General features: G+C 43.9%; 1 protein-coding gene and 1 pseudogene across 4 annotated transcripts in view; both read right to left on the bottom strand.

The window, feature by feature from the left end:
• Zfand3 (zinc finger AN1-type containing 3) overlaps positions 1 to 27,965 on the bottom strand; it is a 196,130-nt gene that overhangs the window by 25,969 nt on the left and 142,196 nt on the right. For 3 of the 4 annotated variants that reach the window (XM_052164549.1, XM_052164550.1, XM_052164551.1), the window contains exon 4: positions 18,492 to 18,557. The exons of the other annotated variant lie outside the window; for it this stretch is intronic. In XM_052164549.1, the coding sequence (XP_052020509.1) occupies positions 18,492 to 18,557 (66 nt within the window). The remainder of the gene's footprint in view (positions 1 to 18,491; positions 18,558 to 27,965) is intronic. 4 annotated transcript variants of the gene reach the window in all.
• On the bottom strand, positions 4,677 to 7,347 carry LOC127670035 (tubulin alpha chain-like; annotated as a pseudogene).

The raw sequence follows: 27,965 nt of genomic DNA, 5'->3' as shown, positions 1-27,965 counted from the left end.
TGGGAAAACCAACACAGAGGGTAAAGGAACTTCCTGATTCTCAGTTCAAACTCTCTGTAGTGCTGGATGGATTGTGAGCCAGGGAAACCTTCCTATAATGCTAACACTATCCCCCTTTGTGGCTGTCAAGTGTGAAGACTATTTCTGCTCTTCCACAGAGTACTTTATTACCAGGAGGGTGTGCTTCTCCTACTCTGTACGCATATAGGCACAGTGGTCCCTACAACAAGGGAGGGAAGAAGCTCTGACCCACATGCAGAAATGAAGACAAGGCTCCTCTCATTGCTGCAGACCCTGACCACAGCCATCCGTCTCAGACAGATTCTGTCAAGCAATTTCATTCAGTGCTTGTGATGTTTGACTCTCTTGCTCTCATAACTGCCAATAACTCTCTGGATTTCTGTAATTATTGCAATTTAATTTATATAAAATCATCTTTATTCTACCACATCTACATGATGTGGTAACTGGTACTGTCATATTTTGGGCTTAATACCGGATTTCAATTGCTATCAGGTTACTGTGGGAAAATCCATAATCAGTCTTTACTGATTACTTGTACGATACAAATAGCTCAGGACCAAGTTAGGTAACTTCATTTGAAATTCTATTTTAATAATCAGGAAAGGCAAACCAAGTCGCCTAAGCTTTCCATGGGCCTCATGCATCTAGTCAAAGGTACTTCTCAACTCTCTGACAGCTTCTTCCAGCTGTCATACCAAATGGCTTTATAAAAGTACACACAAAGGCCAGAAGCCTACACATCTATGAACTTCTGGGAACCTACACAACAGCATCCTGGTTTGTTTAGTGTCTCTTCTACTTACTAAGAGGGCATCACCAAGAGCTACATCCCAAGAAAAAGTAACTGGTCAGCAGTCTATCAGGTTGACAATAAATGCAGCAGTTCTCTTCCAGGGCCTTACTCAGCCTAGCATGACTTCCTGATTTTGGCATCTTCATTAGCAAAACCTGTCCCTGTCAGCCTTGCCAACTGAGCTATATCCCCAGACTGCCCAGTTTTCATTCAGACTGATAAACAGCCTCAATATTTAATTTCTTCTTTTTATGGCCTACTTGTGTACCTCAGGAGTCCAATGTTACAATGCACTGATTTTAACAACTATCAGCAAAGTAGGGCACACCACAGACTAAGGGTACATTCCTGAGAAGACAAGAGTGGGGAAAGAAAAACTGAAACTCAAGAAGCTGGGGCAATTATTCAGTTGAGTGTTTGCCTAGCACTAACAAAGCTATGGGTCTGATCCCCAGTTCTACATAAACCAGGTTTGGTGAACTTATCTGTAATCTTAACATTCAATTCAGCCTCAGCTATGTAGTAAGCCTAAGACACATGACATCCTGTTTATTGGTGGCAGGGGAGAGCCTGGAGAGATGGCTCAGTAGTTATGAGCACTGGGTACTCTTGCAGAAAACCCAGGGTCAATTCCTAGCACCCAATGGTGGCTAACAACTGTCTGTGACTCCAGTTCCTGAAGATCCAACACTATTTTCCAGTCTCCAGACATGCATGTGGTGCAGAGACCTACATGCAGACAAGACACTCATAGATAAATTTTTTTTCTTAAAAAAAATTAAAGATAAATTTAAGAAAGTTGGGCATGGTGGCACAAGTTTAGAATCCTAGCACTAAGGAAGAGGGAGGGAGGGAGGGAGGGAGGGAGGGAGGGAGGGAGGGAGGGAACCCCAAGAGAAAACATCACTGCTTGTCAGCTGCATGCCCTCTAACCCTCAAATACAAATCAACAGTGAAGATTTGTAAACCTGGAAACCCCAAGCCTGGATTCACGAGAAGAATGTTCTCGCATTTCTGATCTGCTCTCTCCTTCAGTACTACCAAAGTGTAATATTTCTGTCTTCATGTCTTCAAAGGACACACCCATATGCTCATGTTCATGTCATTGTATACAGGTTGGATGACAATGCTTGCATTTAGTTTCATAAAACACAAATTTAAAGGTTAAACTTGCTAAAAACATGGAGTAAATCTATGCCCAATTCCATTAAGTCTATAGGTTTTCATGGTCGATCTCTTGAGTTTTCTATTTCAGACAGTAACACTGATCACTACAGAGACTTTTCCTTATTGCTGTCTGATATTTGGAGAGAGATGGAGGAGAAACTCAGAACCAGCTGCCTTCAAACGGTTATTCTCTAGTATCCTGGTCTCCAAAGCACCCACGGCTTACCCGGGAGTCAGCCTAAGCGGTTTTGTTTGTTTTTGTTTTGTTTTTTTTTTAATCAAGAAGACCGACAAGCTGTCCTTTATGTATAAATACCAAGCTGTCTTTATGTAGGAGTGGAGTAGGGAAATAGATAATGATAAATGGAATATTATTTAAGTTTCCTAAGTTATTTTTAAAGTCATAAATAACACTGAAGGTCGGGTACTTTCCTTGTGTGGAGTATGTTTTAAGTCTTTAATTGTTTTACCTATTTGACTAACAACACCAGCTCCCAGGCATGGCACAATATTAGCTACATTGCTAGTTACACTGATACTCAACACAGCCACTGTGAAGGAAGAGAGGACGAGGGAGGGAGGAAGGCAGGCTGGCAGGCAGGCACTGACTTCGGTAAAGTGAGTCCCTCACGATGGACAGCTCGCTGTGAGGAGCCAGCATCCTTGGGATGTATGCTACAGGTTTAATGAAAGGGGAAATGTTTGAACATTTTTATTTTGCTGTTTAAAGAAAATCAGTTTGAATGCATGACTGAGTGGATGCTAAAATTAAACAGCTGATTTGTTTTTAAACAATTTTTGTTTCCAATTTAGCATTGAGCTTAATTTGGTTCCTCTTCTGGACTATCACTTAGCTTCTTCTACCTCAAATCTAGTCTTTGGCTCATTACTGTCACGGTAAATCCTTAAGCCTATAAATAATAACCGCGGTGCCACATTTAACACCGCGAGCCTCTGATATGAGGCTCCAAGGATCCTAACTGGAACTTCTCCCCTGTGCCCACAAAAAACACTGCAGCCTTTTCCCACCCTGAGCCAGGGCATCGGGCATCCATCCTCGGGGTTGCGTTGGTGATGAACACTATCAAGGCGCCCAGGGTTGAGGAGAACTGAAGAAAGTCACCTTAAGACAAAACCAAACTTGTGTTTGTACAGGAGCAGGATGCAACCCCATCCGTAAAGGAAGCTGGTAGATCATTAGAGGAGAAGAGCTAATAAATTATGAAAATTGTCTGTCACGCATTTCTGAGACATAAGTGGACCAAGTACCGAACGTTTTAACCTCAACTCTTTGACGAATGATTTATCAAGATCAATACACTTCAAACTATGTACTAAAAATACTATGTACTACATTAAAGTTAAATTTTAAGTTCTGAAAAGTGTACCATGACCATATAACACTGAGTCTTGACTTTAAGAATTAGATGTTACAGATGTTGTATAAAAGACTACTGTTTGCAACTTACTCAAACAGTAAGTGATATAAATATGTAGAGAGAAACATGTAGAAGTAGAGCCCATGTGGCAAAAACATTAACTCTGAAGAACTGTATGAGAGGTACCTGGGAATTTTCTACAATCTCCTAACCTTTCTGGTAAGGCTGAAATTACGTTCAGAAAGAAAATCCCACATGTAATGATATTCCAGAGTAGCCGAGCTGGCTGATGACAGGCAGCAGAGCCTTCTGACTTCTTCTCAGAAACACCAACCCCACTTGAGGTCTGATGGGAAAACATGAGGGCCGGATGGAACTGATGATCAACGGGAGGTTGAAGCTCATCCCTCCCCAGGCTCGTGAAGCCAGCTCCTACTTGTAAGTACTCCTTACAATTTGTCCCAGACTTTGACATGTCACTCCTTGTCTGTCCCTCAAACCCAGTTTTTAATTGTGTCAATTACTGCAGCTGCTGTTCTAGGAATGAGGAAGGCCAAGACTTGAAATGTGATTTTACTCTTCTGTAAATGCATTTACCTATTAGATACTGAAAAAGCTTTTGACAAAATCCAACACCCCCTTCATGTTAAAAGTCTGGAGAGATCAGGGATACAAGGTGCATACCTAAACACAATAAAGGCAATATATAGCAAGCCAAAAACCAACATCAAATTAAATGGAGAGAAACTTAAAGCAATTCCACTAAAATTAGGGATAAGACAAGGCTGCTCTCTGCAGCTATTTAATATAGTGTTGGAAGTTCCAGCTAGAGCAGTAAGATAAGTAAAGGAGATACAATTTGGAAAGGAAGATGCCAAGGTATCTCTACCCGAAGCTGATAGGATAGCATACATACATGATCCTAAAAATTCTACCATGGAACTCCTACCGCTGATAAACACCTTCAGCAAAGTGGCTAGATACAAAATTAACTGAAGAAAAGAGAAAGAAAGAAAAAGAGAGAGAGAGAGAGAGAGAGAGAGAGAGAGAGAGAGAGAGAGAGAGAGAGAGAGAGAGAGAGAGAGAGAAGGAAGGAAGGAAGGAAGGAAGGAAGGAAGGAAGGAAGGAAGGAAGGAACTATAAACGGGGAGATTTTTTTCCTTAAAGCTTTTACTTGGAGACATCATGGGGAAACCCTTAGCGTACCCTTGGAGAAGAAATAATCACAGAACAAAATGACACCCCAGCATGGGGGCCTGCCACTACTGCTGGAGCTGAACATGATGCAGCAACTAGTGTCCCCCTCCTCCTCCTCAACCCTCACCTTCAACAGAACCCACACCAGCCTCCTCAGAATCCTTCTCTAGGGCAGCCATGTCTTCCCCCTCCTCCATGCCCTCACCCACATACCAGTGCACAAAGGCACGCTTGGCATACAACAGATCCAACTTGTGATCTAGGTGAGCCCAGGCCTCAGCAATAGCTGTGGTGTTGCTCAACATGTACACAGCTCTCTGGACCCTGGCCAGGTCACCACCAGGTACCACAGTGGGAGGCTGGTAAATAGTGCCAACCTTGAAGCCAGTGGGGCATCAGTCCACAAGCTGCATGCTGCGCTTGGTCTTGATGGCGGCAAAGGCAGCATTGACATCTTTGGGAACCACATCACCACAGTACAGCAGGCAGCAAGCCATGCATTCACCACGGTGAGGGTCACATTTCACCATCTGGTTAGATGGCTCAAAGCAGGAACTGGTCATCTCTGCTACAGAGAGCTGCTCTGATTTTTTAAGAAAAATCAAAAAGTCCAATTTTTACATTGTTTTTTCTTTTCAATGTATTTACATATTGGTTGGTTTGTTTATTTTACATCCTGATCACAGCCCTTCTTCCCCTATCAAGAGGAAGTGAGGAACTGAGTCCCAGTTACAGACCCACCAGTTTGTGCCAGGCTAGAAGCTACTGCTACACTAGACACCCATCATTCAGCTGCTACTACATCCATCTCCCCCCCAACCAGGCATCTCTGAAAAGCCACTATGTATGTTAGACATGTAATTCAAGCTATGATGTGGTAACATTATCTTTGGAGAGAAGTTCAATAGTTTTCTAGAAAAAAAAAAAAGCAGTAGTCACCAGTACACTTTCTATCAAGTGAACACATGCCCACATTCACAGTAAAGCCATCAAGATGGTGTTACAGCCTCTGCCCTCACTGAAGTAACAGAAAATGGACACTCTGGGCTCAGAGTCCTCCTTCTAGCTTATATACGTCTCCATTTTTAATAAGTTCTGAAAGGGCAGATGAATATGGGAAACGCGTAACAGGTAACTAATCCCCAGTCTGTAGAGCTAATAGAGATGTGGTTTATTTAAAATTCTGAGTTGTGGTTCTACTATTTGGAATGGCTTTTTGAAACTCTGTGGGTGGATACTGGTAATGAAACAGAGACTTCAGAACGGCAGGGAGCATAAGGGCAAACAAGCTTTTATATCAGAGTATGTGCATGTATACCAAAAATAATGACACATATAGAGGGAGGCTGGCTGGCAGTCACAGAGGCACTGGGCTGTTCAGATAACTAATCACAGATGAGGTCCCTCATGACAGAAATGCCTCCTAGTTCAAACCTTTGGATTTTTAATCATAAACAACTGAATTTATTGGCTAAAGTTCTTGAGTTGTTGGTTTAAATGCAGTCTTCTTTTATGCCATAATTTTAGGCACACAAAAACAAGTAACCCTCCAAGGGCCCTAGACTGTGATGAACTCCGTAATAAAAGAGAAATATGCAATTATAAAATTAAAAAACAGAGAATTCAGAAATAAGGCATATTTTTAAAAGGCAAACTTGTAAAATCTTTGAAAAGATTCTCTCTCTCTCTCTCTCTCTCTCTCTCTCTCTCTCTCTCTCATACACACACACACACACACACACACACACACAGAGTAAAATCAACTTAAAACAAGAACTAGAACAAAAGCAGAACAGAACAAAGTCAAGAAAGAGTTGGGGCTATGGTCATTGGCAGCATCCTTGATGGGGGGAGTGACCCTAGGGCAGGGCAGGGATGACAATGACACAGCTGAGCTATCTTCTGGTTCCCTCTCAGATGAAACTTAAAAATGCATTTTAAAAGAATCCACAAAGAGGGCTGGGGAGGTGGCTCAGCGGTTAAGAGCACTGATTGCTCTTGCAAGAGGTCCTGAGTTCAATTCCCAGCAACCACATGGTGGCTCACAACCATCCGTAATGAGATCTGATGGCCTCTTGTGGTGTGTCTGAAGACAGCAACAATGTACTCACAAACAAACAAACAACAAAAAAACAACAACAAACAATGTACTCACATACATAAAATAAATAAATAAATCCTTTGGGACTGGAGAGATGGCTCTGTGGTTAAGAGCACTGACTGCTCTTCCAGAGGTCCTGAGTTCAGATCCCAGTAACCACATGGTGGCTCACAACCATCTGTACAGCTACAGTGTACTCATGTGCATAAAATAAATACATCTTTTTTAAAAAATCCACAAAGAATGAACACATTTCAATAAAATAAAATAACTGTGTTTAACATATTCAAATGGCAAGGGACTTCTAAAGATTTGTGTACAAGGCTGATATCTGTGCACAGGTGCCCACAGACACCAGAAAGGGGAACAATGAACAGGTGTGAGCTCTCAGCAGATTATGGAGGAGATTATGCTGACCCTGGTGGCTACAAGCCACTGTGAGCAAAGAACATCCCAAAACTGGACTCAGAAAAGCAGGCCCAGAGAACCAGGGCAAAATGCCAGGGAACCACACAAGTACTGTGTCAGTGTGCAAACTCTGTGCTGGCAACTGGCCCACTGGCCTGGCCTTCTCTAAAGGAGATGAACAGGCTAAACAGACAGTCATGTCCACAGTCTCTCAGACTCGCAGTTTCTACCATAATGTGAACACCTGGCAAACAGTTCTCACCCGGCTTATAGCCCATTCTGCTAGCCAAGATCCCTGTCCTACTCCATCCCACAGAGAGCCTCCACTCAAAGTCCTACTTAGGAGACACAGCAGAAGAAACCCATGCTGGGATAAAATCCCAAAGTCTGAAAGATAAACAACAGAAGTACCCAGACAGAGAGGAGGAGACCAACACATTGAGAATGGAGTTGAGAGAAGGGTCATCAGTCAGTCATCTATGAGACCAGAAGGAGAGGGGCAAGCTGGGGTGCAGAACCATCAAAAACATTCTAGTATGGAAGGGTAGCCCTGGACTGAAGGTGTCGAGAGCTTGCTGGGCACCCTGAAGGAGAGCCAAAGGGTAGCCACTATAAACCCCATGACACCAAAGAGTGAAAGCACGATTTTAAGTACTCTAAAGGTGACAAATTTCTAGGCACATTACTTATAAAAGTTAAAACCAGTGGTATCTTACTTCTCAGTAATAACACAAAATGTCAGAAAACAAGGAGGCAATGCGTTCACAGGGGAATTCTTCCCAAACTCCCTGGAGTGGCCGCAGCAGTGAAGACATCTGCCAGTCTTCTCTGCTGCTAACCCTGGGTGGTGTCCTCAGTCAAAGGAGGGAAGGGGAGAGGACAAGAACAAGGAAAGCAGCTCTTGGGAGACACGCTGGCTTAAAGGACAGCGCATCCGGACAAAAATGACAAGACGGGGAGCCACAGCCAGGGCTCTGAGTGGGCCCACCCAACATCTACCCACCTGTCTGTCGACTGCAGGAGCAAGGGCCCTGCAGACCAAGGCTGCAGCATCTCAGTGACATAGAGTAACAAGAGCATATCTGAGAAGCATCCTGGTGAGGATTCAGTATTGATAAGAGTAGCAGAGGTCAGAGGCCTCGAACCAGCACAGTGACTGACTGGAGAGAGCATTTGCAAGTAAAGCTGTGTGGGCAAAAGGGTACACAGTGTGACACACTTGACACACCATAGCTTCAATGATAACATTTTTTCCCCATTTTTTGACGTTCTTTTTATTTTTGTTTTACTTTTTGGGAAGGAGATTGCAAGGATGGAGGGCAGATATGGAGGGATGCACAAAGAATCAACAAAGAGTTTTTAAAAGATAAATGTTTAAAAAAAGATGGGATGCTCTAGGAGGAGGTTTTGACAAAAGGTATAAACAGATGTAAGAGAAATCTGGCATGGCTTCTGAGGGACTGAAGGAACAGAACAACCAATGTGACCAGTATCAGGGAAATATTCTCCTGCAAATGTACAGGCACTATGATATCAGACATACAGAAAACGAAATACATTCCTAGTACATGACCTGGTGGCTTGGCAGGGAACACTCAGAGTCACAACCATGCACACTATTTATTGGATATTTTGCTTTATAAAGATCCCATGATAAATAATATGGAAATTTTGATTGTGGTTTTTGTGGTCTAGAGCTGGACACACACACACACACACACACACACACACACACACACACGCTAATTACAGGAAGCAGGGCTTCTTTAATCAGAAGTAGGAATGGGCTAAGGAAGATGGCGCTGAACCTGATTGATGACTGAGTTACCAAAGGGAAAGGAGGGAGGACAAGACAGGAGTGGTCCACTACACTAAAGCCCCAAGATAAGGAACGAGGGACGGATGAGGTCCTTCTCCCCATGGCTGTACGGGGCTCTAAGTATGAAGTACTGACACACGTGTCCAGGAGGAGAGGCTGGCTGTTCGTGTGGCCTGCTGCTCACTCTCCTGAGCCACTTGAGGGCATGACATGCCACCTACTGTGTCTAACGAGGTCAACTTGAGTGTTTCTGATTAAGCACTCCGTGGGCTTACAGACACTTATGCCGCTGCATTCCAGTCTGGACTAGCTACTACTTGGAGATGTTTCCTGCAGTCCAACAGCATCTCCTGCAACTACTTGGGGCCAGTAGTCTTCAGTCAGAAAAGCCTGTCCTTGGACAAGCTTTGCTTCCCACTGGTGACACCACATAGACTTCTTTCTGTCGGTCCATCCAGGGGTCCATGAGCTGGACACCAGCTTCCCCTAACTTCCCATTTCCTGAAGGGAGCCTGTTCCTCCCTCTGTCTTCCTGAGCCCACTGACACTGTGACCTTAGCTCCTTGTTCCTCTGTACTCATTACCTTAACAGTCTGAAATAGCTTTAATTGTGGTTCTAGACTGGCAATTCCTCATACAGGTCAACACTTCTTTAGGGCTATCTACAACATTGGCTCTCTACCTTCCTAACGCTGCAACCCTTTAATATAGTTCATATTGGGGCTAGAGAGATGGCTCAGTGGTTAAGAGCACTGACTGCTCTTCCAGAGGTCCTGAGTTCAATTCCCAGCAACCACATGGTGGCTCACAACTATCTGTAATGGGGGTCCAATGCCCTCTTCTGGTGTGTCTGAAGATAGTGACAGTGTACTTACATAAAATAAATAAATAAATCTTAAAAAGATATACATAGTTCAAGTTGTAGTGACCCCAACCATAACATTATTTTGCTGCTACTTAATAATGCAATGTTGCTACTGTTATGAACCACAATGTAAATATCTGCTATGCAGGTTATCTGTATGTAACTCTCACGGGGATCATAAGGTTGAAGGCCACAGGCTGACAGGGTGTCAGCTGTAGTTCTCAGACTGGAATCTGCTCCCCTGCACTCTGGCCAGCAGCAGCTTGGCCTTTCCCTGGATCCTCACACTCGTTAACCACCGAGTTCTTACTGAGCTTTTCAACTAACTACTCATTTAAACACCGTCCTCAGATCAATCTCTCCATTTTACTGGTCGGTACTCACAAAATATCTAATAAGTCATTATCAACTGATGTGGGGGCGGATCTGTTTTGTTTTGTTTGAGACAAGGTTTCTCTGTGTAGCCCTGGCTGTCCTTGAAGTCACAAAACTCCACCTACCTCTACCTTCCAAGTGCTAGGATTAAAGGTATGCACCACTACCTCCAGCCTCAAATCTTACTTTGTATAGAAAAGGAAAATCTATCTGCATTTGCCCAATGGCAAAGTATTTACAGAGTAAAGGACCCACCCATAACATTCCTTAGTTTGTCTGGCTTCTAACAATAGGATTATCATATATCAGGTATCTTTAAAATAAACTACCTACTCCATGGGTTATGGCATCAAAGAAAAATGATTAATGACAATGTCTCCCTTCAGCCTGTATTTTATTTAGCAAGACGAGAAATTCTCCAACAGCAACAAGATTCCTGATTATGACAAAAAGCTGAACAAGCAGAACACTTGTACTCTGGGATGAAACTGAGCTGCCCTTCTGTCCAGCTTCTGTTGCCAGTATCTCATAACTGAGGCTGTGCTCAGAGCTGAGCAGTCTACACTGTCTCAATTTCCCAAGCATTAGCTGTTCACAAGGCGCTCAGAGGTGATGCTATACCTCAAGTTTTCTATTCAAGCAAAACACAATCCTGCTGCAGACGCCGACTCCACATCCCAATATCCCTTTATCATGTCTAATGATTCTGAGGTTTTGAATTCTAAAAATTTCCCAGGGAGGAGTCACCTCTTTAAAGATCACCTCATGTTATGCCTTGTTCGTGTGACTGGTATGACCTCTGTCCTCACTTAAAAACTACCTTATTTTATGTGTGTGTCTGCCATAGATGACACCCGAGTATATGATGTACACCTTTGTGCAGGAGGCAAAAAAGGAGTTAAAAGCAATTGTACACCACCCAATGCCAGTGTTGGAAACCAAACCCAACCCAGGTCTTCTGCAAAACCAGCCAGAGCTTTTTTTTTTTTTTTTTTTTTTGGTTTTTTCGAGACAGGGTTTCTCTGTGTAGCCCTGACTGCCCTGGAACAAACTCTGTAGACCAGGCTGGCCTCGAACTCAGAAATCCGCCTGCCTCTGCCTCCCAGAGTGCTGGGATTAAAGGCGTGTGCCACCACCGCCTGGCCAGCCAGAGCTCTTAATCGTTGAGCCATCTCTCTAGCCTTGGTCTTTACTCTTTGAAATAAACCTAAATTATGTCTGCTGCTCTCTAAAGCTGGAATTGGTTGTGTTTGTTTCTGAATTTAACCTGTTTCTTTGTGGTTGAATTCCTAGGGGCAAGCAATTCACTTCTGAATGTTACAGATTCAACTACAGGACTCTGTCATGGTGGTGGACTGGCCAACCCAGCTACAGTCATACCCGATCCTATACTCCACAGAAACCTCCACTTCTGAAGATGTGCTCTACAACACAGTAAGCAACGTAAGTAAGATTATAGAGTTCTCAACCAAGATTATCAAGTATTTGCAAAGGTATTTATCTCACGAACGGGATGCTTCAGAAGCAAATGCAGGCATGAGGAGCATGAGCCAGGCCACCTGCATTGGAGAGGCTATGGACTGTCTCCCTTCAGACAGATGAGCAAGCAGGAAAGCAGATAACACAACTTGTCTTGAAAGCAAGCAGCGAGATGAGGCAGTAAAACCCCATCAGCATCCATCACCCTCTCACGGCCCAGTGCCACCCCAGCCTCCATTAGCCGCCGCGGCAACACTGGCACCATAGCAGGGCCCACACACTTTATCCTGTTTATAATTGCTGATGAGCAGTAATAAGGCCTCCATGCCTCAGCTCTGTCCGTTCCACTTCGGCACCCACCTATTAGGTAATAACTTTTATTTACAGCCTTGCTTGATATGCTGTTCTATTAGTATAGCCAGGAACTGAGTAGGGGGGAAAAAGTCTCCTTAATGGGCAGTATCATTGCCAGGTGCTGAAGATCTACACCTCAGTTCTGTGCTGTGCTATGGTGCTAACTCTGGGGAGACTGCAAGGCTCCACTGCCATCCCAAAGCCTCCTCCAAGTTCACACCCTAAGGAGCAGCAGTGCTAGACCCAGAAGGAACAAGGGAGTAAACGTCTCTACCCACTCAGGAATGGTGTAGGCTCAGACACCTTGCCCCAGTGGAGCAACAGAACAGCTAATTAATGGGTGTTTGGGCCTTTTTCTCCTCAGTAAGAATGTAAGCTATGATAAAATAAACGACCATAAAAGTCAAAACAAAAATGCTCTATGTGTGTTCACAAACCTAAGCAAACTAAATTTGCTCAAAGCACACAGACAGAAAAGATTCAACCCCAAGGGCCAGTGTGTCCCTCATGCGCTCCACCCACCATACTGCTCTAAAACATCAGCAAGCCAGGTCACATGCCCTGGTACAACACAGACCCAGTGACTGGGGCAAAGGGACACTGCTCTCATTCAGGGGCACTGTTAAAAATAAGGAAGCATTCCCTGCTTTTCCTGAAATCTATGCACCATATGTGGTGTTTTAAACTGAAGTGCCCAGTATCAAGTCATCCACATAACTAGTGCCTTAGTGAGTCCCTGGCTTCATTATCTAACACAAACAAGTGAGAAACACTAATTAATAAAAATTAAAAACAAAACAAAATAAAACAAAACAACCAGTAACAGCCAAGACAAAATAAAGCACAGGCCATTTCCCTGTCCCTCTCAACTGTCAAAACCCACATCCTAGCAGGAGTTGGCCACCAGGACACGTCACAGACTACAGTGGGAAGTACTTATTTAATTGGGCAGAACACAGGACAGTGGTACCTTTTCAATTAAAACATTTGCAGCTCTGTCAAATATTTTATATTCATTTTGCCCCCCAGCTCCAGGACCTAAGCTGATGAATGAACAAGGTAAAGGACTTTAATCCTTTTCTTCCTCGCCATGGCAGATTTACTGTTTTGATCTTTCTTCAATGATTACATTAAATGCAAATAAAAAAGAAAAGTAGGTCAAATTTCTCACTTTCTGCCTCAAATGCTGAGCCTGCAGACCTGAGGACCAACTGTCTGGAAGACCAACAAGGAAGAAACATGAGTTACAGGAAGAAGAAGAGGGGGAGGGGAAGAGGAGAGGAGGTAACTGAGGGGACAGGGGAGCAGAGCCATGGTAATGCTGACCACCACTACTACAGCTTGACCCACTAACTCAGTGCTTCAGGACTCCATGTTGAACATTTCAGATTGAAATATTTTCATGAATACCAACTCTGGAGTTAAACCACACAACTTCAGGTACTGTCAAGATGTGCAAGCCACCTCTGACTTAATACCCCCACCTTTTAGGTTCGAAATCAGCTGGAAAGGTTTTATAGAACCTCTTGGCAGCCCACAGGAAGGAAACCTTCCTTTAATTGGCTTCTGAATACTGATGTGAAGGGCAGTTAGCACAGCACATCAGCTGTCCCTTAACTCCCGGTGGGGGGTGGGGGGATCTGCAGGGCATTCTCTTGACTAATGGTCAAGCTCACCCAAGGAGACACTGGAGGAGACACTGCCATCAGACAGGTGGCCCTGGATGGTAGCAGAAAGCAGATCCTGGAGGAGCAAGCCAGTGAACAGCACTCCTCCATAGCCTCTGCTCTAACTCCTGTCCTGACGTACTTCAGAGGTGGAGTGTGACCACAAAGTTTAGGATGAACTAAATCCCCATTCCTCCCCAAGTTACTCTTCTCACAGTGATAAAAACCCTAAGACAATGTCCATGCAACTGTAACTTTGAAGTTCATAGATAACAAACCCCAGGAAAAGAACATTTCTTTTGCTGCAACTGCAAATAATCTTTAAGAAAGCCTAACAAAAAGCCAAACTTGTCCTGTTTCCCACAAAACACTTTAACCACAAAAATAAGAAGCAAATGTCTCTATATAAGTAATACCGTGTAAGGATGCTGACCAAAGCGTCAGCTACCACACTTATGCATGTGGTATCGTGTGGTGATCAGAAAAGCAATTCTGGCTGCCTGTTGCCAGGGGAGCAGACGCTCCCTTACAGCATATTTGATCCTGGCAGAAAGCTTCTGAGAATTAACAAGGGAACATGTGCAAAACCTCGGAGCTCTGAGGAAATGTGAGCTCTGCGGTCACCTGTAGGTGTAGTGCGCTTTCACCCCCATGCTCTGGCGGAGCCAGCCCAGGACACACCAAGCACTTCCCAGCCCTTCACTGACAGACACCTCAGCTTTCACCAGAGGGAACAGGGGTGAAGAATGGGGTACCCACACAACCTTTCACTGTTTCCTGATTAAATACCAAAATTATTATGATGCTGCTTTTACCTACCAAAGATCACAGTGAAGTTAACTATTAAAAATTCTGCACAGGAGGTTTGGGGAGATGACTCAGCAGTTAAGAGTACTGTTGCTCTTACAAGGGACCTGGATTTGGTTCCCAGAACTCATATAATGGCTCACAACCCTCTGTAACTCCAGTTCCAGAGGGAAAAGGCTATCTTCCTCTGGGCTCTTTGGGCACTGGGCAAACATGTGGTGCATATCTATACTGGCAACAAACCCACACAGAAAATAAAAAATAAATCTTTAAAAAAAAAAAATTCTGCATACCTAAAGCCCAGCATCAGAAAGTCTTTCTACCCAGCTCACCAGCAAAACTATCTTTCTTTTGCCACTAGGGCTCCTATTTGCAATCTGCATCTTAGAGCTACTACAGAACACTACACTGAGGGGAACCTGTGCTCTCTTTTCTCCTCCTCCTCCTCCTCACTGTACACCCTCCACTTCTCATAGTGATGGCTGAAGGGAAAGCCAATTTGACAGCAGCACACCTACTGGCCACCCAGGTTATAACATTATCCTCTAGCAGATCCTAACAAGGATGCCTGAAATACAAGATGAGAGGTCAACCATTCACGTCTTTACTAAGACAAAGAGCAACAGAGCAAAAGCTAACCTTAGGTCCAAACAAAAAGAAATCACACATTTTCACTGTACGTTCTTATCTAAAAAATGTTCATACGTCTTATGTGTATATAGATATATCTGGCTAATAAATTATATGTATAGGTGTATGTGTGTGTGTGTGTGTAAGAGACAGAGAAAAAAATGAATTTTAAAAGGCTGAGATAGTCTTTTACTAGTGTTCCTCACATCTCACAAACTACACTTGTACCCTTATTTACAGACTACACCTGTGTGTCCTTAGTCAGACTACATCTGTATGTCCTTATTCACAGACTACACTTGTCCTTAGCACCCCATGACCCACATTCTAAGTGTGTTACAGGGTGAGCACTGTATCCAGCAAAGGAGCCTTTTCTAAGGTCATTACAAAGCTAACCCTGGGGCTAGCTCAGCTGTGCCAGTGGGATCTCAGGTCTCAGGCTACAGCTCTGAAGAAACAGCACCACATGGGTGTGTTCTCTCCTCTGTACCAGCATGATCTGTCTGGGAGATCCTCAGGAGACACACCACAGAGTGCATGCCGGAAACACGAACCCTGTGCTTAAAGACCTACAGATAAGAAGGTATTCCAGTCATGTAGCAATAGCATGACTCAGAAGCAAAATTATCAGAACCACTGCCACAGGCAACAAGCTGATTTCACAGCAAGGAAAAGAAAACAGATGGGGAGCATCAGCTGCAGTTCTCAGAGCCACCCTTAACTCTCAAGGTCCAGAAGCCCTGACCTCCACTCAGGCTTGTCAAGTGAGTCTGGCTAGCCACGCCTACCTGCTGTAGTACAGACTTCTCTAAAATACAGCAGGGCAAACTGATTTAAAACCTTTAATGCCTGTGCTGAGAAGCCTCAACTTTTACTTCAGCATTTTAGGAGATGCTCAGAACATTGCATTAACTTCTCTTCTATACCAGAAAGTCTCAATCATTTTCTAGCTAAGTCATCCATTTACCTATATAGAGGCTTAGAAACATCTGAGAACTCAACTGTCTTTTATCATTCACATACCTGAAAATATTATACTCGGAGCTGGAGAGATGGCTCAGTGATTAAGAGCACTGAACTGCTCTTCCAGAGGTCCTGAGTTCAAGTCCCAGCACCCACACAGTGGCTCACAACCATCTGTAATGAGATCTGACGCCCTCTTCTGGTGTGTCTGAAGACAGCGACAGTGTACAGTGTGTACTTACATATAATGAATCTTAAAAAGGGAAAATATTATACTCAGAGTTCTAGAACGATAACGGCCATGCAGGAAGAAAGCTGGCCACCATGTGCAGTTAATGAAGCAGGCGTGACACTGAGTAACGACGGTTCTAGTTAACTACTCCTTAAAATGTCTACCACACCATCTAATGGGTGTCGCAGTACACAACAAATTAATGTTACAGCTTCAATATGAAAGACCCCCAGTGCTCCTGCTCTGATGGTTTGTTCCCAGCAGGAAGCCATTTTGGAGTCTACCGAGTCTTCAGCACATGGAGCTTGACTGATGGATGCAGTCACTCGGGTGAGCCTCGGAAGGCTACTCTCCAGGCTCCTGATCAGCACATGTCAACAGCAGCAACCACACGGTCCTCTCCTCAGCCTCCCACCGTGGGCACTGACATAAACAGTGAGCCACCCCAAGCCATGCCCCCCTTAGCTGTTCCCATTGGGCATGTGGTGAGTGGTGAGAAAGTAACGCAGAACAGGCGACCGTGGGCTGCTCTGAAAAGGAGCAGGGGGATTTACAATGGGCTGAATAAGCCCTGCAGTGTGGCAGTTTAAGGGGCCATTCTGATGAAGTCTAAGACCGATGAAACTAAGACAGTAAAGACTGAGCTGCTGGGATTTCAGATGGGAACACTGAGTCTGCAGGGAACCGGAAGAAGCATTCTGCCAAAGAATCTAGCTACATCTTGCTCAGGTCCTGAATATTCAAATCAGGCTAATTTAAAAACGAACGAACCAACTAACAGATTAATTTATCTGGCACAGGCAACTTCAGGAGAGTGTAACACTCATGCTGTGGCATGGCCACGCTGTGTTCAGTAGGTTTACAGTGAAAAATCAAGAGATAGACAAGCAAAGCAAAAGGCAGTGATAAAGGCACAGTCTGGCAAGAAAAAGAGCATGACACTGTTTAGAACACTAGTCCCAAATGTGCATTTTTGTTTTTCCAAATTTTAATCAATGACAAGCTTTCTTACCGTAAGTTAGAAAGAAAAAAACCAAAACACCATACAATGAAAATGTTAAAGTTTGATGTAATACAACACAGACTTGAGCATCTGCAGGACTGACATACAAGTCCTGTCAGACTTACTCAGGAAATCCGCTCCGTGTCCTCAGCACCCACCATCATTTTCCTAATGAGAACCACCTTCAGAGCTAGTCTCCCAACCTCCCAATGAGCAAGGAGCACAACTGACTTCACTCCAGGGCAACTGTCTGACCTCAATCAGGCAGAGACACGCCCTAACCGGGTAGAGCTTGCTCAGCGTGCACAGGAGTAATGCATGACAGCATGCCAGGACTGTTACACACACTTCTGCTTCAAAGACGGCCGGCCATTAGAAGAAAAGAGTGAGTTAAATTCTTTAAACATCTTCACCTGATGCTACTCTGCGTCTCACACAAACAGTGCCCATAATATCCTCAGCAGCTGTATTCACAGGAGCTAAGGCTTTAAGCTGCACGTGAAAACAGTTTATGCTGTTTCTGTTTGAGAGTTTAAAAGGACTGAATTAAGTTATGAAGAACATCTTGACTGTGACCTTTAGGAAACAATATAATATAAATACAAACCTTTGAGATATTTTAAACAGCAGGTAGTGTTACTAGAAAGGCAAACCACTTAAAATAAATTAAGCTATATGCTAAAGGAGCAGTGGGCCTGCTTTTTAAAGGTCTTCAAGATTCATGACTTCATGTTTAATAAAAATGTCACAGATGCAAAGATGTTTGGGCACTGTCCATCTGAGAAGACTGAACTCCACACACCCACAGCTTCAGCATCAACAAGCAATCTTCCAAGCGCCCGAGAGACTGTAACAGCTCAGTATTTTCTTCCATATAAAGCTTCTTTATGCTCTCATCACCTATTATTTAAACGTTGTTTTAAAGAAATCTAGAACTTAGACAAACTGAGCAATACTCTGTATTTCATGTCTGTTTCCTATCTAACATCCTTGGGGTCTTATCAAGTTAGTAGTTTGATGCCCACTTTGTTGGACCTAGCTGACAGCACTATGCAGGTGGCATGTCTCCTAGCAACGTCACTCTCACTTCTAGCCAAATTCTACCCAATCTCAAGTACAAAATACATTATTTTTCAATTGATGCAAAGAATTAGACCCTGGGGTGCTCACACAAAGCTAGAACCCATGGCTAATCTCCAGGAGAAGTCAGTAAGAATGGTCTACATACCTGCACCACAGGACCTTTTGGTTGGTGTGATTAACGAGACATGAGCTGTGTCTGTGCATGGCCCACCTAGAAACAGAAAAGTAGGCACATCAGTCAGGTACCTCCCACATGCCCATAGCGGCCACAATGAACAAGAGAAACCTACAGAGGACAGGCTCCCCTGCAGTTATGCTGGGAGCGGCAGCAGGAAGGAGATGAGCATGCATGGATTCCTCTAAAGTACTTACATTTTAGCTTAGCAATGGACTCTATAAAGTTCCAGTCTTTCTACAGAAAGTAATGTGCCTTTCATAAAACATTAAGTCTCACATAATGTTGAAAAATTAAAGAAAGTTTAACTAGAATTCAGGATCTAGGAGAGAAGACAGTACCCAAATTTTGGGGAACTAAGATCTTAGACAAAGCAACCAGGGAGGGAGGCATGTGCCCTTTGTAAATCTCAGTGGTCCTTGTACTTGGAATTCAGTGTAAAGCTGGCCTCAAAGAAAGGCACTCACTCCCTAAGGAATAGCAAAGACCTTATCAGAAGAAATAAGGCTTGTTTTAGTATATATAAAGAAAACACTGCTGATCAAGGGAGAACATTCAGCTTTCTTCTAAGAAGTGTGCCTGATGTGTCTTCAAGGAGTTTTGGTGGGCACAGAGATCTGACACAGTGTGGATAAGAGCCTCATTAGCAGGAGGTGGCCTGTAAAGTACTCTGTAGGGAAAGGACTACCAACACAACAGGAAGCTGACACTGAGTCCCCTCCAACACCTCTCAACGACTATGGCCCAACTTGGAAGACAAGAAGCTGCTGTACAAATGTAAAGGCCAGTAACTCTCAGTTGCTTGCCCTGGGAAAGCAACACCGGTGACAAATGAACAGAACAGAAGAGAACAGACGGGCAGTGCTACCTGTTATTGTGAAAAGGCTTGTCAGGTGGCTGACAGAGGGACACAGTTACTTGGCGCAGTTTTATCACTCACAAAAAAGTAGGAAAGACTGAAGAGCTCCTCTGTCTGTTGTCGGAAGCAGTGTCAGCGAAGTCATGGGGAAAGGACTTGCGGATCCAAACTAGGAGGTATGCCATCAACCCTGTCTTTCTTTCCTTACCAAGGCCATAATGGAAACAACCCTCACAAGGTGTAAGACACAGAAAGAACATCCTTAAAGTGAAGAAAGCACCAAGAAAGTGGATTCTTCTTCCAAAAGCAATGACACACCCACGGTGTAACCACAAATCAGTCTCACAAACGCCTTAGGTCTGCAGCTTACTCAGGAAGACAGAATTTATGAATGTAAGGATCTGGACAGCAGCATTAAGTGGCTGCATGGAGAAAAATCAAGTGCCAAAGCACAAAGCAGGTAATGAATGTCACATGCGATCAAGGGGAAGGGCATGCATCACTGACCAAAATCACCTGGAAAATGCAAGAATTTGAAAATGAGGCATGAAAAATTAGGAAAATTCCAAAGACCTCCTGCAAATGCCACCTTCACCAGAGAAATATAGTGAAATATACTAAAAGAAAATATAGTAAAATCCGAGGTGCTTAGAAGGGCACCTGAGTTTTGAAACTCTAGTCTACAGCCCATCTTCTGCACACTAGTCTACACTCTGACTTAAGGCTCCCCACAACACTGTGGTCCTGTGCCCATGTATTCTGTTGCCGGTTTGCCAATGGCAACATCCCCATTTCTCTCACAACAAGGAAAAAACAGTTGTCAAGAGCCAGGGAGCTCGTGGTGGACTATCTCTGCAATAGGGCTGCATAAACCAGGCGGCTTTCTGCTGGGTCTCATCACAGTGGACATTTATCAGCACTCGTGAATTTTAAATATGAGTTGGTAGATTTAATTAGGGAAGCAAAGAGATTTTTAAAAACCTTTTAATGGAGGGACCGCAAACAATGGAACACCGATTAAGAATCCTTTATACAAAATATGATCAAATATAGGATACAAAATATAGGATCAAAAATGTTTTGTATTTGGGTTGTTTGTTTGTTCAGTTGGTTGCTTTTAGTGTGTTTTAGAATATTACATAAAGTTACCTTGAGGACAGGTGGCCCCAAGACAGAACATCATATTCCATTATACTTCACCCGGACCCTGTACACACACCCTGAGCTAACTTAACACAGCATTTTAGTGTCCCAGGACATGAGATTAAATATGGAATTATCTCTTCTGTCTCCCAAGTCTGATTTTGGAGCATTTTGGGTGTCTGGATGAGGGGCACTGTCTTATGTAGTTTTATGTCAACTTGACACAACTTAAGAGTCATTTAGTAAGAAGAAACCTCAACTGAGAAAGCGCCTCCACCATTACAGCCAGCAGGCAAGCCTGAGGTCCATTTTATTGATGACTGATGGCCGTGGAAGTGCCCACGCCCTTGTATAGGTGGCACTACCCCAGGCAGGTGGTGGGCCAGGCTGTGAGGAAGCAGAGTGCGCAATCCGTGAGAGCAAGCCAGGAAGCACAGCTCCCTCCCGGCCTCTGCGCCAGGCTCTGCAACCAGGGGTCTGCGCTGACTTCCTACCACTACTTTCCTCAAGTTGTAAGATGAAATAAACCCATTTCTCTTCAAGCTGTTTTTGGTCATGGTGTCTGTTTAATCAAAGCAATAGAAACAAATTAAGATAGATACTCAGGCTATATTAGAATGAATTATATGACAACTATCTGACTGAAATATTAGAACATCTTCTGAGATCCTTTAAAAACAGACTCCTGGAGCTGGAGAGATGGCTCTGTGTTTGACAGCACTTGCTGCCTTTTCAGAAGACCCAGGTTTGATTCCCAGCTAGGGCATTCAATCCCCTCTTTCTGGCCTCTGCAGGCATATATAAGTGCTTATAGATACACACACACATACATACATGTATGTATGTATTTATGTATACGTGAAGGAAAAACATACACACATAAAATAACTTTTTGAGACACAGGCTCCTAAGCACTAACTATGGAACTCTTTATGGAGTAAGTCACATGAGCAGGAGACTTGTGCACATTTCTAAGTTGAATACATGCTGGAGAAGTCAGTGAGACTGTATCAGAACGCTTTCTTAAAGAACATCAATAAGCCAGCCAGGAAAACAGAGGACAAATACTGGAATCAGAACAATAAAAGTGTCTAGAACTCATGAATGAACAAACACCCAATGCCTGCAAATGCCCAGGTAATTATCACATAAAATAAATTTTACCTCACCTGAGGTTAAGAGTTTACCTCTTAAAAAAATATTCCTAGTCAATAAATCTCAGTAGGCTTTGGCAAAAAATGCAAATAACCTTATAGCTCCAGAGCATAGCTCAGCAGGCATCACCACAACAGTGTTCTCCAGAGAGCTTGTTAACCCAGCAGCCTAGCCCAATGCATTCACCCCATTAGAGTAAAGGACACACAAACACAGCTGAGCCATGAAAACCTGACAAGAGTAACCGGTGATGGAAATATATCCCAGCTTTGATAATTGGGCAACATTATAAGTGGAGAACTTGGTCTGACAGACAGGAACCTATGAAACACGTTAACACACATCAAAAGCCTGAGAGCATCCCATGTGTCCTGTATTAACTATGTGTCGTCTAAACTACATACACTGTTTGTTTGTTTGTTTGTTTGTTTGTTTGAGGCAGGGTTTCTCCCGAGTAGCATTGGCCATCCAAGAGGTTGCTCTGTAGACCAGGCTGTCCTGGAAGTCACAGGAATCTGCCTGCCTCTGCCTCCCAAGTGCTGAGGTTAAAAGTGTGTGTCATTATCACCCAACCAGCCTTAAAGGGAAAAAAAAGACTAACCAGTAGAGAGGATAATATTTGCTCTTTTACAATTAATTACAAACCAACTGCTAAAATAAATATACATAATTATGGGAAGGGTTTCTATCAACAAGAAAAATGTTATGTGTCCCATGTGGCACTGGTGGCCACTCCACCAAGTGCCTGTGCCTCCCCCACTGCGAACTCTGCTGCACTCCGGCCATCTTTGTTCTAAGCAGGATGGAATACTCAGTACAGAGTGGGGTGAGAGGGAGCACTGCATGACTCTTGGGGACACCGGTGAAGACCAGAAACAAAATAAATACATTTCTAAGCAGGGGCAATTAAAAAAAAAATACAACCTCAGGAGCCATGGAGGTTCAAGGCAACTGGTGATGCCAACAAGGCATTAATATTTAGTGCTTAGAATTTCAAGACGGGAGCCCAGATGCTGGCACAGACCAGAGTGTGTCCCACTGAGCAGCCCAGAGGATCCTTTTATGGATAGAGGAGGAGGTTCAATGCTGGCCTCAGTTCTAGGAACATGCTGCTCTCTGGGAAACCAGGAGGCTTGTAGAGTCATCACCATAGCACAAGCTACAGTCACTGCCATTGGCTCTGTGTCACATCTGTAGACTACACAGTGGCAGCTTCAGAAAGGTAATTTTATAGTGTTTATATGTTAAAGCCACAAGGTCTCTTTAGTATGTTGGGCTCTGTGCTGGCTGGTCTTATGTCAACTTGACACACTAACGTTATTTGAGAAGAGGGAACTTCAAATGACAAAATGCCTCCATAAGATCCAGCTGTGGGGCATTTTCTTAATTAGTGATTGATGGGGGAGGGCCGGCCCGCCCAGCGCATTATGGGTGGTGCTTTCCCTGGGCTGGTGGTCCTAAGTTCTATAAAGCAAAGCAAGACAGTAAGCAGCACTCCTCCATGGCCTCTGCATCAGCTTCTGCCTTCAGGATCCTGCCCTGTGTGGGTTGGTTCCTGTCCTGTCTTTCTTCAGTGATGAACCACGATGCTGTGAGCCAGGCAAGCCCTTTCCTCCCCAATTATTTTTGGTCATAGCGTTCCTGTCAGCAATAAAAACCCCGATGAAGATAGGCTCTCAGGGAAGCAAATGACCCCTGAGCTTAGATGGTAGCACATGCCCACAATCTCAGCACGTGGGAGGCTAAGAAAGGAGTATCTCAAGTTGAAGATCAGCCTAGCTACACCTCAAGGTCCTGTCTCACAAAAACAACCTCAACTGCCAGGCAAACCAACCAACACCTGTGCTTTTTTATTTCCTTTGTTAAAGTTAATACCTAACTTTTCCAAGACTCTTGGTTTTCTCGAGGACTTAGTCACAGACCAGCGCACCGCATCGGACGTCACACTCAGGACTCCTTTCTAAATGCCAACCTTCTCCATTCACTTTGCCATTTACCAGTGAACAATGCTTGGCGCAGCCTGCCTGAGCTTTGTAATCAGGAAGTCTGGACATGTGACATGTCAAGAACACTTGGAAACAATGACTTCAGCTGTGTTCCCAACAAGCAGAGCCATTTCAGAGCATACCCAACAGAGCAGTGGTTCTTCCTGGGACAGCACAGAATTCAGTTCTGTGAGGTTGAGGACATGGGACTCGTGTGTGTACCCACTCACCCAGGAGTTCCTGCCCTTCCTAATGCTGCCACCCTTAAGTTCCTCGTGTGGTGGTGACCCCAACCATAAAATTATTTTCATTGCTACTATGTAACTATAATTTTGCTACTGCTATGAACTATAATATAAACATCTGTGTTTTCTGACGGTCGTATGCGATCCCGGTGAAAGGACCATTCAACCCTCAAAGTAGTCTTGAGAGGCACTGCTGTAACCAGTAAAAATCAGGACTACAAAAAAGTATGCCAATAACTGTCAATGCTCACACTCCAAAGTGAAGTAGCAAAATACTGAAATTTTTCAGTCTCCTAGAGTTGTTGAGTATGTAAAAAAGCCATGCGCATACTTCATAGTGCAATCGACTCCACAAGTGCCAGGCGACCTTGACTCTAGAAAGTAGAGAGCACAGGCATGGTGGATAGCGTCTCTGGATGAGCAACACACTCCAGCACTCGAAACCCAAGGCAAAACAAAGGGGAAAAGAGCATTTCTTCTTCATCTCCACATAGAGACTAACAGTACGCTCTAAAAGGCTTTGCTAAGACAGCTACCACGGCTGGTTATTTTTGGCTCCTGGTCCCACCAGCTTTTATCGCCTGTAGTTAGATCATGTGCTAAAGCACATCCATTAGAAAAAGTGGACTGTCGAGGAGTCAGTCAGCTAAAATTGCCAGAAACTCAATAATCAAATATTCTACTATCAGCCAAGGTAACTAGAAAACATTAATACACAAAAATATCCATTCTTTGAGCAGATTTATAACACTTCAATTTTCTTGCTTAATTAACATGACATTTACATAACGGTCTCTAATTAATTCCCAACGAAAGGCACTGTGGGCTTATTAGAAACATATCCTCCGTTTCTAAGCAGCTGGCCAATCTCACTCCATCTCGATGCACACGCTGTCTATGTTCCAGCAGTCCACTCTCCACTCTACAGGTGACCTCAGACAGATCAACACCACAGTGCTCTCCTCTCTGGAGATGTGGAGTCCAGTTTGCTGATGAAGCTTTTCAGAGGAGGAGGCCGAGCAATGCAAACATAAACTTCTATATTGCTGTGGTCATATTAAAAACAAAAACTTACAAAAATACTCAAATAATCTATTTATTGAGTAATAAAGCAGCCCCTCTCTGAAAGCCTTCAATACACATGTGGTGGTTTTAAAACAGCAAAGCACTGATAGTAATACCAGGCAGGGCAGATCAGGCTGCAGAAGAAACAAGTCACCCTTTTGGTCCCCATCACCTTACAGCTGAAATTAGCAGGGATGCACCTGATCTATCTCCATAACTGGGTCTGAACAGCGCTACTAGCGAAAAGCAAGTGACCACGAAGATGTAACAAATGATGGGACATCTCCACTAACACTGTGACTGTGTGCAGTCACAACACTGTCTGCTCACTAGAAATGACATGTCCCCACGGTACCTTCTGGGAGACAGCACCAAAAGCAAACCTAAGTCAGAAGTGCTCTCACACACAGACACCAGGAGCTTATCATGGAGCAGTGGGGGCAGCAGCACAGGGTCAGAGGCCGGAAGAGCACTGAGGTCAGGAGCTTCAAGGGGAGAAGGGTCTAAGCCACCCCGCACATAAGTGTTCAAACACTGTTCTAATTCAGATAAAAACAATCTAAGCCAAAAACCATCAAATACATACAATTATCATACTAGTTTAAACATGTTTCGTTTTTAAACCACTTTTACATGTTATTCTAACATGAAAGTTCTTAAACCTTTGGTCCTCAAGTAACCTGTTTATATTTAAAGTGACCAAACTTTGGTTTACACTTACTCTAACAACTGAGAACTTATATAAAATATAAACACACAAAGACATTAATGTTTTACTTAAATCAGAAAGTGCTGCAACTACAGCACATCCGCCGCAGTGTCCCCAAGACAGGAAGGAGGCATTCTGACATCGCGGCGCAGGTCCTCAGACCACAGGTTACAACTTCTGGATGGAACACAACAGTGAACTATTCAGTTGATAGATTTTCAAATCCTCCCTCCCTCCCTCCCTTCTTCCAAGGCAGCCCTCTCACATTACTCTTGGCAGAGACTAACCCATTCTAACGGTGTGTTAACATGTAAGGAGATAGAGCTGAGTGACGGAACGCCGTCGCTCCGCTGTTACCGAGAATGACTGCCATGTCTCACGGAACTGCACTCATTCTAGGTGAGCAGGCAAGTGTGTGCAGTGTCAGTTCTTCAGGATGAGCCTGTGACACAGCCTCAAAACAAGAAGCAATGAATATCACCTCGGGGGTCAAAACCAAAACCCCTCTGAGGAAAGTTTAAATGTTGTTTTCTAACTTTAGACACTGCTTTTGTTGCATCACAACAAAGTATATTTACTATGGACATGAAATCAGGGGCTGTCACCATCTGACTTAGGCTTTGACTCTGAGTATTTTAACTAAGGCCCGAATGGGATCTGATTGTTTGCATTTCTACCATCAGTACAACCATGATTTTCATTAACACTGATGGAGACACTCAGCATGGAGAGGCTTTGTTTATTGCTTTATTTTATTTTCTTAAGAAAAAATCTAACAGGCTGGAAGAATTTCACAGAGGTTAAGGGCACCTACTGCTCTTGCAGAGGACCTGGGGTTTGGTTTACAGCGCATACATAGTGGCCACTCACAACCATTAACTGGACTACTGGGGGATCTGAGGCCCTCTTTGGACTCCATGAAGACGTCATGCATATGGTGCACATGCATACATACAAACAAAACACTCATAAACATAAAAAGATGAATAAAGTAAAAACAGAAGTATTACAACCATTCTCATAAATCTTATCTGCAATGGGAACTGCGCAAACTGCCCTCCTCAGATGAGGATGTGGCTGTGTGTGCTTTACAAGAGGCTTCAGGAAGAGGAGGTCTTCAGGAAGGAGACAGCATCTACCCAGAACACAGGTGCCACGCTACGCGGTTTCAAAAGGAGCCGAGGACACGGGCCTTCTCCCTCACCGCTCAGTCTCTCACCGCACTAGTTCTGGCAGTGCGTCAGTCTCTGATGAAAGGCCCTGCCCACACGGCCCACAGCCCACACAGCCAGGTCTTGGGGAACTATTTGCCACAAGTGACTGGCAATGTCACACTGTGATTCTATAGTCAAAGGGTTGCATTGATACTCTGAAGTTTTAAAAGTCCTTCACTACAGCAGCAGCTCTAGGGATGGGGGCACAAAGCGGCTTAGGAGTCCTGGAGGAGATGAATGCAAAGTATAAGGCTATAGAGTGAGTGGCTAGGTTTGGTTTGGTTTGGTTTGGTTTGGTTTGGTTTGGTTTGGTTTGGTTTGGTATGGTTTTGGCCCTGACAGCTCTGTTTTCAGAGAACTGAATAAACACAAACTCTACCTCTGCTACTTAAAATGAGGACTTCTAGCACTTCACGTGGATGCCTCCCTCACGACATCTCAGCAAACATTTTGTCATTAATAAAGCATGGGTTTAGCTTAAGGTCACCGTTTCCTGTACCTACAGCAAACAAAAACACGACAGCCGCAAAGGCTAGGTTGGTGTGACATGACGTGCTTGTTCCCTGTGGCCTTTACCTTCAGACAAGTGCAGAGTGCTCAGTTTAATAAGGCGTCTTTGGATCCCTCTCTGTATTTGCAAAGCACTCGCAATAACAAGACCGCTTCAAAACCGAGTCAGATCGGCAGTAAGTGGACAATCTTACAGCCGTCAGGAAGACTACAGAAACAAACCTATTATGTTTCAGGCCTTAGAGACCCTGGACAGTAAATATTAGAAGTTCTCTCGTTTTCTCTTTTGCAGAAACGAAACTTAAAAGGGGAAATTCAGAAGATAAAATTACGACCATCGACACAAACTTCCTTGACAAGAAGCAGACGGCTACCTATCCAGAGTGAGACAGGCACACAGAGACAGTCATCACTTCAAACTAGTGACCACACACGAGGACACACACAAATGTCAAAATTTTATGCCTTGAGATTACTGAATTCTACCACTAAACATTAAATGTATTGTTATATATTACTAATGAATTAAATAGGAGCTACTGAAAATCCAAGCAATGAG

This window comes from Apodemus sylvaticus, chromosome 19, assembly GCF_947179515.1.
Source record: "Apodemus sylvaticus chromosome 19, mApoSyl1.1, whole genome shotgun sequence".
NCBI lineage: Eukaryota > Metazoa > Chordata > Mammalia > Rodentia > Muridae > Apodemus > Apodemus sylvaticus.
The sequence above is the reverse complement of the archived record's forward strand: the minus strand, read 5'-3'. Positions and strand labels throughout refer to the sequence as shown.